Below are 13,549 nucleotides of genomic sequence, written 5' to 3'. Positions count from 1 at the left end.
GTATGGGATCGGTGCTGTTCTGGTGCAAATTTTGGATGGAAAAAGAGAAGGTTACAGCCTATGCTTCTAGGACACTTACAAAAGCCCAAAGAAACTACTCAACTACAGAAAGCGAATGTTTTGCTGTGATGTGGGCCATGTGCAAATTTTGATAGTCTCTCTATGGAAGGCCATTCACAGTTGTTACAGACCATCATTCACTTTGTTGGTTGACAGATCTTAAGGATCCAACAGGATGACTTGCCAGGTCGGCACTACATCTTCAAGTGTGTGACATTACCATAGTGTACAAAAGTGGAAGAAAACACAAGGATGCTGACTGTCTCTCAAGAAACCCTGTGCAAGACCATCAAGACTATGATGAAGATAGTGACTGTCTCGCTGCACTCCAGGATCTCTCTGCTGAGCAGAAGGATGATACCAAGGTATCTCAAATTTTGCTTGCCTTAAATCAGTCAGAGGATGTGAAAGGACAATTTAAGGTAGTTAATGGATTACTTCGCAAGAAAAGCTTTGATCTGTTTGGAAAGAGGTGGCTATCAGTGATTCCTAAACATATGCAATTAGATGTTCTACAGAAATTCCACGACACCTGAGGCCGTACATTTAGGATTTATTAAGACATATGATAGGATCTGTAAGAGATTTTTCTGGCCAGGTTTATTTAGGAGTGTCCGTCACTATGTGTTGCACTGTAGAGAGTGCCAGAGGAGAAAGGCAGTTCCTCAGAAACCACCTGGCTGACTCATACCAATTCCACCAGCCGAAACACCTTTCCAGCGTGTTGGGATTGACCTCCTTGGACAATTTCCAACATCTGCTAGTGGCAATAGATGGATTATTGTTTGCACTGATCATCCGACATGCTATGCCATTACAAAAGTTGTGAAAACAGCCGAAGCATCTGAGGAGGCCAAATTCATCATGGAAGACATTGTATTAAAACATGATGCCCCAAGGTCATTACTTACGCATCGATGGAATGTTTTTCAATTGAATCTTGTGACAGAGATAAACCATTGGTGCAACACTACTCATCACATGACGACTGGCTACCATCCGCAGACTAACGGGCTTACTGAATGCCTTAATAAGACCTTGGCTGACATGCTGTCAATGTTCGTCAATGTTGAGCAGAGCAACTGGGATGATGTGCTACCTTTCGTGACATTTGCCTACACCACCACCAAACTAGACACCACAGGATTTACGCCATTTTTCCTGGTGCATGGGTGTGAGGCGACTACGACGATGGACACTGTGTTTCTGTTACATCCTGACGACGTGGACAACTACATGGGCCAGGTGTTAACCAGAGCTGGGGAAGCTCAGCAGTTAGCTCAACTCCACATGCTGCAGGCTCAAGAAAACGACCGCCAAAGGTATGACACGGGCCACCGCTCTGTTGTCTACCAGCCTGGTGACCTCGTCTGGATCTTCACTTCTGTTCGGAAGGTTGGTCTCTCTGAGATGCTCCTCAGGCACTACTCCAAATTTTACAAGGTTGTAATACAGTTGTCTGATGTTACTTATGAAGTTGAAGATTTTGACCCCGACACAAGACTATGAAAGATCAGAGATATGGTCCACGTCCTTCAAATTAAGCCCTATAAGGATCCTGCAATCCAGGGTAAATTCGAAGCTCCAGCGACAGGCAGTAAGTGGAAATGTGTCTAAGAGTGTAGTGGCGAAAGAAGTTCTACTTGACTGTTGCATGGAGGGTCGTCAGCTCAAAACTCACCTGAACTTTAAAATTTTCATTTCTATATTCACTTTGAGTACATTCTAGAAGTATCCACAAATATCAAGAAGCACTGTACTGGAATGTTCTGTAGCTGTATATATACTGTGCATGTTTTGGCTGGAGGCAGTTTGCTCTGCACACTTGTATGTGCCAGTGCTGAATAAACCTTCGTTAAGTGAAGTTAGTGTTCATGACTCATCTAATTACACCTTCTTTTACATGACAATATTCGTTAAAAGCAGCTTTGTTAACATGGGGTTTCACTGTTGCATGAATTCCATTTGGTTTGCAGCCTATTCCCAAGTTCAGTTATTTAAGTGCTTGAATGACTCAGTTGGCAATGCAGAACATACCAAAGGAAAGACAATTCAAAAACAAAGGAAAGAAGATTAGGTTTAACATCCCGTCAATGATGCGGTCATTAGAGCTGGAGCTAGAGCTCAGTTTCATTACCACAGAAAACTGACAGTATCCTTAAAGAATTTACGGAAACAAAAACCACTAAATCTGTATGATCGGATGGGGATTTTAACTGACATCCTCTTGAATTTCAGTACAGTATTATACCAATGTGCCCCCTTGCTCAGCAAGATGATCCAAGTTGAAGTCTGAGTAGGACAAATAATTTCATCTTTTAGGTAGATTTTATATGGAGACAATTGCCTACCATGGCTTTATTTTGCTAGTAGATTGCAGATGTAAAGTTAGCAATGTGACTTGTGGCATTACGATGAGCGTACATAGTTAATCTAGTTATTTATGTCTATGAAGTACCATTAGGCATATACGAAATGGGTGCTGAAATACAACTTTCAGGACAAACGTAGCAGCAACACACACTGAAAGTTTCTATTTTGGCTGGAGCCACAGTCATGGTAAATGTTTTGAATGATGGTGCCACCATATGACTAGAAATTTTTACTTTATTGTTATACAGTTCAGATTTTGACAGGTCATTTTCAAGTACAAAACAAATGGAACAAACAATAGAAGTATAAATTAAAGAAGCAACCATGAAAAATAGTGTATAAATACCATGATTCTTTACCTTTTTGACATATAAATCAGGCAACGAATCATGGTATTTATACATTTCTTTTTCATGGTTGCCCTGTTTCTTGCTTTTGTGACTCAGTTTTTGAACTTGAAAATGGCCAAATAGCAAAATCTGGATTGTAAAACAATGAAATAATAATTACTACACTGAAAAGTTCAGAAATTTCTCAGTCATACACAAGAAGCATTAATTTCATTCTCTGAGCTGTAGAATACATTATTGTGCCAACAACTGACCCATATATTTCAGAAGTGTCTTTTTGTTTCATTACAGCCCTTGACACCAAAACCACACCACTGAAGTCATTCAGGAGTCACACTGACAACTATAACAACATGTATCTCTCAGCCTGGATGTCTCATCTTCCAGTTTACAAGTGATTCATAAGCAACAATTACATACTTCATAAATAATAATAATATTAAAGATTTGTAAGCAAATGTTATGGATGCTAAAATTCATCAGCTTAGAAATAAATTTTTCCTGATTTCCATTTATCTGATCCTTGTCTTTGAATTCCAAAAGAATGAAAAGGAATTTCTAAAATAAATTGATTTAAGAGGTACACATTTAACTACATTATGAATATGTAGAGGATCCTCTCTCCAGAACAGTCAAAACCGGTAACCCACATTCAATCCATTGGTTTTAGTAGGAGGTATGGAAACTGCAATGGCATAGAGAAAAATTCAATTTCAATGGCTGTAACTGAAAAACAGTGCTAAACTCTCATGAGCCATCTTTCTTTTGTGACAGGTGAACAAAATGATTTTAAGAAGAGACATCAAGTAACACCATAAGCTGCTGTTAAAAGCATCCTTTGATAAGCAAAACATAATTTTTTACCTGAATTATCTGTATAATGACATTTGTACTGCAGGTGCTAAAAAAATGGTCTTTGGCCAAACCAGGTCAGTTATTAAAAAAAGTGATTTTAACAACAGCTTCAAGTATTTCATACTGTTGTTTCTTAAGTTTATCAAAGCTCTGGAGCACATTAAAAAAATTTTTTTTAATTTATTTTTATTAGATTTTCATCAAATAATGGCATACTAAAGTTTATACTTTTTGTGAGACCTATCACCATCATATAATTTCAGTGGCTTTCTATAAAACTGTAAATGAATGGAATGCAAGAAACATGTACTGGACATGAGAAAAAGTCTTCACTAATATATATTTTGAAAGTGATTTTCATATTTTGTATTATTCCTACTTTTATTACTTTGTGCTTACAAAGTCAGAGTTGGGAAGGGTAACAACTAAAGATAGCACCAGGCTCCACACAGAAAATAGGAGAAAGGGAAAACAAGTGCTGACAAATTACTAGCAACACAGGAGTCATCAAAATTAAGTAAACTATCTGGAACCAAGTGCACAAGAGGAAAAAAGTACAGACAACATAATTGGAATAACAGTTTTTAGTGTATTAAAATGGATGCACATCTATCAAATCAGCATTAAAGAAGAGACTTCCTGTTAAAAACTTTTAAATACCTGCATTCTCATTTCCATTTGGTGCATCCTCATTGCTTCCAGTTGCTAGTGGTACAGTATTTGAATTCCAGGAGGTACGTGGGCCCGTCCTTGACCCACCTGCCTCAGCGTCAGCATATTGAATCATGAGGAGGTCATCACCTTCCCGTTCAAGACCAGGAATGCGGAACAAATCCTCATCTGATTCAAAGAATTCTAGATTATCTTCTTCATAACCTGAACCACCTTCTTCTTCATTTTCATCACCTAAGAATATATAAAATATTTTCTAAATCGCTACATATTTGCCTGGTGTATATGTTACTCAAATGATTGTTAACTTGGGCTTGCTCAGTCTTGCACTGGAATTCTGCAAGAGCCAAAGAATGCAAAATATCAAAACCAATATTTCTTGATTTTTAAATGTTTAGTTTATCAGTCCCACCAGTATCACAAATAACTACACACAAGTCTACACAAGGAGGTTTATTAATACCCACCTAACCCAAAACATTAATTTTACCTTTTTATCGTAAAAAAAAAAAAAAAAAAAAAAAAAAAAAAAAAAAAAAAAAAAAAAAAAAAAATCACTGCTGCAATTCTGTGCCTTGTGATTTATCTGTATTGAATAATATATTTACTTGTTAACAAGAGCTGTAAGGACAAGGTTGCAAGTGATATACAACATGCACTAAATGCAGATTAAGCAACTCATTTCTGAAGGCTCAAAGGCAGGAGCAGCAATACGTAGCCATCATGACAATAATACAGAGGACACACACACACACACACACACTCTCTCTCTCTCACACTGGGGGGGGGGGGGGGGGGTGTAAAAGGATGCTTCCTACTCAGGAATTGCTGATTTGCCACACCCACTGGACACCCTATCACAATAAAGTACTTCCTGCACTGACTCAGTTGTTTGCTGGACAAAATTTACTGCGGCAGCACCACAGCAGCAGAGCAATGGATTCTCCAGATGGCCCACATCGTGTGAAATTTGCCTCAGCAGCACCTTAGCAAAATTAGCTGTGGCTGCACCACATGATTTGTGCTTACCACACTGAGATATCCCCTGCAGTCTATAATATTCAAATGTTATGTTATACAGACCAGGCACTTCTGTTACACTTGTCAATAGGATTTTTGTCACAAAGAATGTGGAATGTTTTCTTAGTAAAGTTGTGAGTTTTGTATCAAAATATTAAATCAGGTTCTGCCTATCAAGCTTAGGTTTCTTTTGAAATGCTACTCTCTAATTAGTGAATTCTTCAAAATACTGTACTTTGCTTATTTAGCTGTGACATCATGTAACTGTTCCACAAATGTAATTGTTGAAAAAACTATTATTTTCCAAAAGGAATTGCCATATATGACCCTCAATTTAGACACCCACTTTGAAGAAATTTAGGTTGTTTAGCAGCAGTCCCAGTTAGTCCTGCTTGGACATACAGAATTTTGTATTACATTTTCACTTGTGTCACAGTAATGTGAGGTCTGACAACTGACTTTACTACTTGTTGCTCTAATAACATGAAGGTATCAGTTTTAATGTTTATTAAAAATAAATAAATAAAATGCTTCTTACTTCTGCAAAAAGAACAAATTCATTTTCTTATATCTATGGCGAGTAAACTATGACATAGTACCCTTGCAATCAAGTGCTTCTTACTCCGGTTTGGATGTAAGGTTAACTATGCCAAGAAATGAAATCAACAAAATGAAGTACCTGCTTTGTTCATAAATATACTGCTGGGTAGTATTTATAGTCTGTGCCTGTAGTCTTAAAAATAATTTTGGTAGACTAATTAGTTTATTTACACAGTGAAGTCTGCACTTCAGTGCACCATACATAAAACAGCTAATGACTAAATTGTACAATACAAGATCTATGAATGCATTACTTAAATTGTACGATCCAACCTAGAGTAAATGTGGAAGTACACTTCACAAGTTACATGCTAAATTATCATAATAATATCAACTATAACCAATAAGGAAAGATAACTAGCTCATAGTCAAATAGTGACATGAGGTTATAAGGTGTGAAATTATAAATTTCTGCAACCAAATTGTTCCCTAAGAACTGCTTGAGAAATAACACATTCCTCTGAGGGCATCATGAACACACAAGCTGTGCAGTGACATGATGCATGGCATTACAGCACACAACTGCATTCTATGTGAACTTGCTGCATCAAATGTCATGGCACCACCTGGATAATATTTTCGTTAGTGTGTGCTATGATATTACACCTTAAGTGTACCACTTAAATTTAAATTAAACCTATGCACATCGTTTTCGCTTATGCCCTGCAGTATAATGATTTGGTAGTGGATACCTACAATGCTGACTCACTTTAACTGATTAATTCATAACTGAAATTACTCAAACTTTTGAATTTGGGGGTACTATCTCCTAGTCACCTGTGAGGACTGACAGAAGCTTTGTTAATATTAAGAAGGTGACATTTTTTCACTTCTGTTATATTTAGTATTTTATACAATAAAATACAGCAGAAGTGTAAAAAGCCACTTTCTATTCATAAATTTCTTGCTGTGTATTCACTATAAGATTCATAATATTGTTCCTTTGCAAGGAAGGAGTATTTGTTAACGCTCAAGACAAGAAGTGTGTAGTGGTAGACACAAGCCATGAAGTCTGTGTGGCTAACTCATTCAGGAGACGACTGTATGTGAAACTTTAACACCTGATTTCAAATCATCTTTCAATGCATAATTCTCATTTAACTCAGAGTTGTCCACTAGATTTTAAAAGTTAATTGGGAATATAACTGTGTTAATGATCATCAAAGTATCTTTCCTGCAGGTGTACTATTCCTGTGCCTCTGTATGAGATGTGTGATATCAACAACAACAACAATGCCACGGCATAGTTTCATAAGTTGGCACTATGAGACACTGACGACTGCGCACTCTAGCCGGAGTGGGAGAGTTCCAAGAGCTCCATCCAGATTCTGTCCATTTGATCAGGAGCAGACAGCCGGGACACTTCACTTCAGTTTTGCACCTCAGGGAAAAGTTATGTATTACCCTTGTTGCTAAAGTAAAGGTGATTTTAATTCACATAGCAGTACCGAGAGATTTTCACATTTTTCTGCTCCTACCCATGCACCGCCTTCCAGGCGGGATACAAAAAGATGTATGGAAAGTTGAATTGAAAACAGTCTATGAAGTTACTTGGTTACCTCATTCTGCATGGAAGTGTCTATAGGAGCTAGAGAGATTCATGTTGTAGATTAGCACAGAGTTTTCAGTCTGTCAGAGATTCATTTCTCCTGTATTAAAAGACAGGACAATGATAAGGCAAAATCACTCTACCTTCTTGAAATAAACCTCATATGCAGTAATAAAAATTAATTGTGTAATATGCAAAAATTATTAGACAAGAAACTTCCTGACAGATTAAATCTGTGTGCCGGATCGAGAGTTGAACTTGGGACCTTTGCCTCTTGCAGGCAAAGTAAAGGACCCGAGTTAAAGTCTCGGTCCGGGACACAGATTTAACTTGCTAGGAAGTTTCATTCTGGATTCTTCTTCTTCTTCTTCTTCTTCTTCAACTGCCGCTTGGGTCTTTGAGATTTCCACCGCGTCCTCATTGATGTTATCTTTCCATCTGGTTCGTGGCCTTCCAAGCTTCCTTCTGCCCTCTATGGCTCCAGAGAATGCTACTTTAGGTAATCATTCCTCCTGCATCTCAATTAGATGTCCTGCCCACATCAGTCTCCTCTTCTTCATCCTTTGACTAGTATCAGCCTGTTGATATAGCTCCTTCAGTTCCTAGTTTTTAAGTATTCTGCGCTCCTGTTTTTCTCAGTCTCTCTTGGGCCCAAAAATTTTCCTTAATATTTTCCTTTCAAAAACTAATAATTTTTGTTCATCTGGTTTTCTAAATGTGAAGCTTTCCAATCCATATAGAGCTACTGTCAGAATTACACTCTGATATACCCTAAGTTTAAAGTTACTGGAAACAGCTGTACTGGATAACACATCTCATACAGTGTGTTAACTGTAAGACGGCAGAGTTGTGAGGGGAGTGTGGGGAGAGGCAGAAGCAAGCACTGGCTGGCGAGGGGAGAGGAGCCGTTGGGAGGGGGGACAAGGCACGCCTACCAGTTGCAGTGCTGGCACTACAAAATGCGCGTCATGCATACACGAAAGCAGACGAAAAGCTTGGAAGTAAAACTCGCTTTAAATGTGGTTCGTAAATGAAACTGAAATCGTCATGTAAATTGAAATAAATAAATAAATATATATATATATATAAATGAATGTATGTATGTTTGTCTACTATGTGCTCACAAACCATTCATCCGATTGCAATGAAACTTTGGTAAGTTGTTCTCCGAACGGCCAAAAAGAGTAATAGACAATGTTTCAACAGTTACGTTACTGTTGCATGCGTAGCCCAATTGATTAGGTAAAGGCTTGTCATGCAATGGACCTGGGTTTGATTCCCACTGCTCGCAATTTTTTATTTCATTCCCTGTGATGTTAAACTATTAATTATGAAATTTAAATGTACTTAAACAGGTCATATAGTATAACGTAACTGTCAATCTCTATATATACAAATGTCTGCCCTCTGTGCGTTTTGAATTTGGAAATGTACTGTAATATGAATGTGTTTTGAAATAATACTGTCACCAGTGGTGTTTCCATACAAAGCAATACGGTAGCAAGGAAAAATGAAATATAAGGTAATTCGGACGAAATAGGGGGCTCCTTCAAAGTGATCGCGAACAAAATATCTGAAATGAAAACTCACCTTTTCTTGCTAGGCATTTGTGGTGATATGCCAGGATGATTCTTGGAAAACTGTTTGAATCTTCCAATGCTACGCATGCTTTGTCCTGTGTATGTAGCAGCTCTCAATGAAGATTTGTAAATGGGATGAAGCAATTTTTTCTGCTCCCTTTCCCTTTCACAGCATTCAATCACAAGCAATATAATTTTGCGAGCATCGATACGTAATACTGGTTTCCTTCTAAACATAGGCCTACCGGTAGGTCTTGTTGGCGACTCCCGAGATGGGCCAGCAACTGCCTCTTCACTCATTTTGATAATGTATAGCACAACTGCACAATAAAAACACGCAGAACAGTACAGCGCAAAACAATAACGAAGCACACGACAATAAATACCTTGTACAGCACAGTCAGCTACGTAATGTTGGCAGCAGTCGAAACTGCATGCCTACCGAAGCCTCCCGACGTTTACCGACTTCTACCGATTCAGGACAAGGGAGAGGTCTGCCATCTAAAAGTTTACACACTGTAGGCTAAAATAAGCTTTATTCGCTGCTGCTATCCTCGCTTTAATTTCAATTTCCATTTTATTCTGTTCATTGATAATGCTTCCCAAATATTTGTAAGTGTCTACTCTTCTAAAAGTGAGATGATCAATTGTCAGTGGACTACCATAATTGGGTGCCTTGCTCACGACCACGTACTCTGTTTTCTTCTCATTAATTCCAAATCCTACTTTCCTTGCAATGTTTCTGTAGGAACTTGTCACAAGTTGTAGGTCTTCTTTGTTTCCACTTATTAGGACAACACTGTCCGCATAAGCAAGACTATGTATTTTATTCCTACCCATCTTTACTCCAACTGGGTTTAATTTTTGGTGTTCTCTATCTACCGTTTCTAAAACCAGATTGAAAAATATTGGAGATAAAGCACCTCCTTGTCTAAGGCCTGTTCTGACTTCAAACTTCTTTGACACTCCTGTGTTGGTCTTTATTTTGCAATAGGTTTCCTCCAAGCACACCTGTACTAGGCATTCAAATGGTTCAAATGGCTCTGAGCACTATGGGACAAAACATCTCTGAGGTCATCAGTCCCCTAGAACTTAGAACTACATAAACCTAACTAACCTAAGGACATCATACACATCCACGCTCAAGGCAGGATTCGAACCTGCGACCATAGCAGTCACACGGTTGCGGACTGAAGCGCCCAGAACCTCTCTGCCACCGCAGCTAGTGTACTAGGCATATTAACCTTCCAGCACACAAACTCTTTGAGAACCCTGGTTATTGTGCTCATGTACATGCTGTCATAAGCTTTTTTGAAGTCAACAAATACCATGTGGATGTCAACATTATGTTCCCATCCTTTCTCAGTTACCTGTCAGAGAGTAAAGAGGTGATCACTCGTTGACCTGTCTCTTCTAAAACCACACTGCTAGTCACCTATGATTTCTTCAGCTAGTGGTATCATTCTCTGGAGTAGACACTGTGATGGGATTTTGTAGGTTACATTAAGGAGTGAAATTCCTCTATAATTATTAGAATCCAGAGGGTCATTCTTTTTTAAAATGGGGCAGACTATGGCAGTTTTCCAGTCGTAGGGCATTTTCTCACATACCCATACTTTTCTCATCAATTTCACGATTGTTTTTAGCAATTCTGGCCCTCCATTCTTTATTAGTTCACCCCTATCTTTACCATCACCCAAAGCTTTTATTTTAAAAATTTTTAATTATTGCCTATATTTCTCCATCACTGGGTGGCTCTACTTTAATGTCTACTGTGTCTGGCATGTCACATAAAAGAGCTTCAATGGGGTCTTCGCAGTTTAGTAAATTAGCGAAGCAGTCTGCCCAATGCTGTTCTACTTCAGTATCACTTGAGAGGATTTTTCCTTGGTTTCTGTAATAAATGTTTCTCTTTTTTTATATTTTTGTGTTGCTTCCCCTATTTTTTGATACATTTGTCTTGTCATGTGATGAATACAATCCTCTTCTGCTTCTTTTATTAGTTCCTTGTAATACTTCCATTTCTCCTGCCTTAGCATAGTAGCTGTTTCCTTTCTTATTCTGGTTTACTTTTCTCTGAGATCATTCTGGATTATTAGACAAAATAATTCCTCCCTTACCCAATCATAAATCGACATTTTAAGGTTTTGGTCTCATTGGTGAAGCAGATTACACATACTTCCATTTCCTATTATCTACAAGACAATGAGCTACCTATAAATCTGAGGTTCAGCAGAAATGCAGAAGCACAAGCACATGTAAATTTTTCAGAATAATTGACAGCGTAAGGGTGTTTTTACTGTAACATTCTCAATTAGTTACAAGCCTCCTGGATTTTACTCTCTATTCCTATCCTTAGCAGATAAGCATGAGCATACAACTGTTTTCCAGCTATAATGCAGGCCTCTGGTGAATAATTAATAATTACATGAATAATAATAAAGATACTGGGAAGTCCTGGATAGAATAAAAATCACCTCTCCCCTCCCACCCCCAAAATACACACAGAAACAAACAAAACAAGGCCATAGTGCCTCAACCAATTGCACTGTACCACACTGTACCCATGTGTATGTTGTTTGTGTTTGTAAACATTCTGTAGACTGACACTGCCCAAAAATTCAGCAACAATTTTACTCTTGTTTATGTGCTGTGTGCTCTCAGGTGTGCCTCAGTTACAGTCAGTCAGGTTAGTAATGTTTTATAAAATAATGAAAGGAAGAAATGTAATCATCATTACCAATGGGGAAAAATGTACTTTAACTAGGACACACAATTTCTGGAGGTCTATGAAGATAAAGGTGCTCTTTATTAGATGCATGCAGTTTCATTAGGATTTTAAGGTTAACTGACATAAAGAATGCACTTACATACCTTCTTCATCATCATCCATGTGGTTGACGTCAGTATCTGAAGGTTCGGAATCATCTGAATCATCACTGTCAAGTTCAGCTGTACCCTGTAAATTATTTTAAACATTAAAAACTGTAGCAATAATATCTCATACAGTTTTGTATCTTGCAACCATAGAAAGTGCACTCTCCTATACAAAAGCATACCCAGAATCTGAGCTAGGGGGAGATTCACATTAGCTTTGCAGTGTATGGCACAAGAGTTTCAAGTTTTCATGACGAATGGTCCTGGATACAACTGCTACTAGTCAGCATGCATTAAATGTTCCACCTTTCTTCAAAGTGATACTGAATTGTTATGTCTGTGTGTGGCTGTGCAACATGTGAGTTCTGTTCATAAAACCCATTTTTTCTGGTGAGGGGGATTGCTCCTTCGACTGATTAAATGAACCCTTGGTGTGCACTACTACTTTGGAACTTCAACTGATCTTTGCAGTACAGGGCCCAGGCCAACAAGTACTTTTTTGGGTTTTGTGAGACATCTTTAGGTAAATTCTGCTACAGTAGCTACTGACAGCATCACACATTACCCTTTTGACAGTCAAACACTTTTCATTCAGCTTCTACCTATAGCCCTATGCTTCATTTTAAACATGTTGTGCAGTGCTGTCTGTTTCTTTAGTTTCTTCACAGAAATTGTATACCATGGGAGGTTCCTCCAGTCACAAACTGCTCTACTAGGTACCTATCAATACAATGTTTGGTCACCTATTCTTTTAAATGTCAACCAAAGTTCCTTCACATGCTGCTGACCGGCGGAAAATGTTTTGACTTCTTTTTTAAGGTATGGCAAAACTTGCTGAATCTAATTTACTGAACGTGTATACCTTTCTACTTTGTCTATTTGTCTTTGTACTTCAGTTATCTTTGTTAGAACGGCTTCATGGTCACTGATACCCATTTAAAGCATACAAAAATCCACAGAATTCAGGTTTTTTGTTAACAATGGTTCTAATATATTTCCAGCATATGAGGGCTTCTGAACAAGTTCTTCCAAGTAGTTTTCAGTTATTTCAGAGGATGTCCTGTTACACTCACCACTTACTACACTGTAATTTTCCCAATCAATCAATGGATGATTGAAGCCAGAAATGTAAGTACTAATAAGCTCAGGTTAACTCAAAGTTTTCCTTTACAATAAGCTCAGGTTAACTCAAAGTTTTCCTTTACATCTGGTGGTGAGTCTTGTCAGTAGGACACAGCTAAGTTTCTGCACACACTTGATACTAATACTTGCCCAAATAATCTTACACAGATCTTCAATTTCTCTGTGGAATTAGTGTCTGCTCCAACAAATACACCATCTCCATCTCATACTTACTTTCAATATACACTGATTTTTACCTTGACAATATCCTTACTGTCAATTTATGTGTTTAGTCAGCTTTCTGGATCTAGTATTATATGAGCCCCTAATGTTTAAGAATTGCTTCAAACTCTGACACTTGAAAAGGTTTCAGCAGTACTTTACTAGGATTTAAATTGTTTCAGTGGAAGTGGGGACAGCAGCATTTCTCTGGGTATTAAAATAATGCTTTGGTACCTCCTATAGTTACAAGTTATATAAACCCTTGTGTG

General features: G+C 38.0%; 1 protein-coding gene across 1 annotated transcript in view; it reads right to left on the bottom strand.

The window, feature by feature from the left end:
• The window catches only part of LOC126470028 (E3 ubiquitin-protein ligase HUWE1), a 458,288-nt gene that overhangs the window by 140,137 nt on the left and 304,602 nt on the right, over positions 1-13,549 (bottom strand). The window contains exons 36-37 of the mRNA XM_050097515.1: positions 11,934-12,018; positions 4,299-4,544 (exon numbers count right to left, since the gene is read on the bottom strand). Coding sequence (XP_049953472.1) covers positions 4,299-4,544; positions 11,934-12,018 — 331 coding nt within the window. The remainder of the gene's footprint in view (positions 1-4,298; positions 4,545-11,933; positions 12,019-13,549) is intronic.

The sequence above is a fragment of the Schistocerca serialis genome, chromosome 3 (assembly GCF_023864345.2).
Source record: "Schistocerca serialis cubense isolate TAMUIC-IGC-003099 chromosome 3, iqSchSeri2.2, whole genome shotgun sequence".
Lineage (NCBI taxonomy): Eukaryota > Metazoa > Arthropoda > Insecta > Orthoptera > Acrididae > Schistocerca > Schistocerca serialis.
This window is presented reverse-complemented; position numbering and strand designations above follow the sequence as displayed.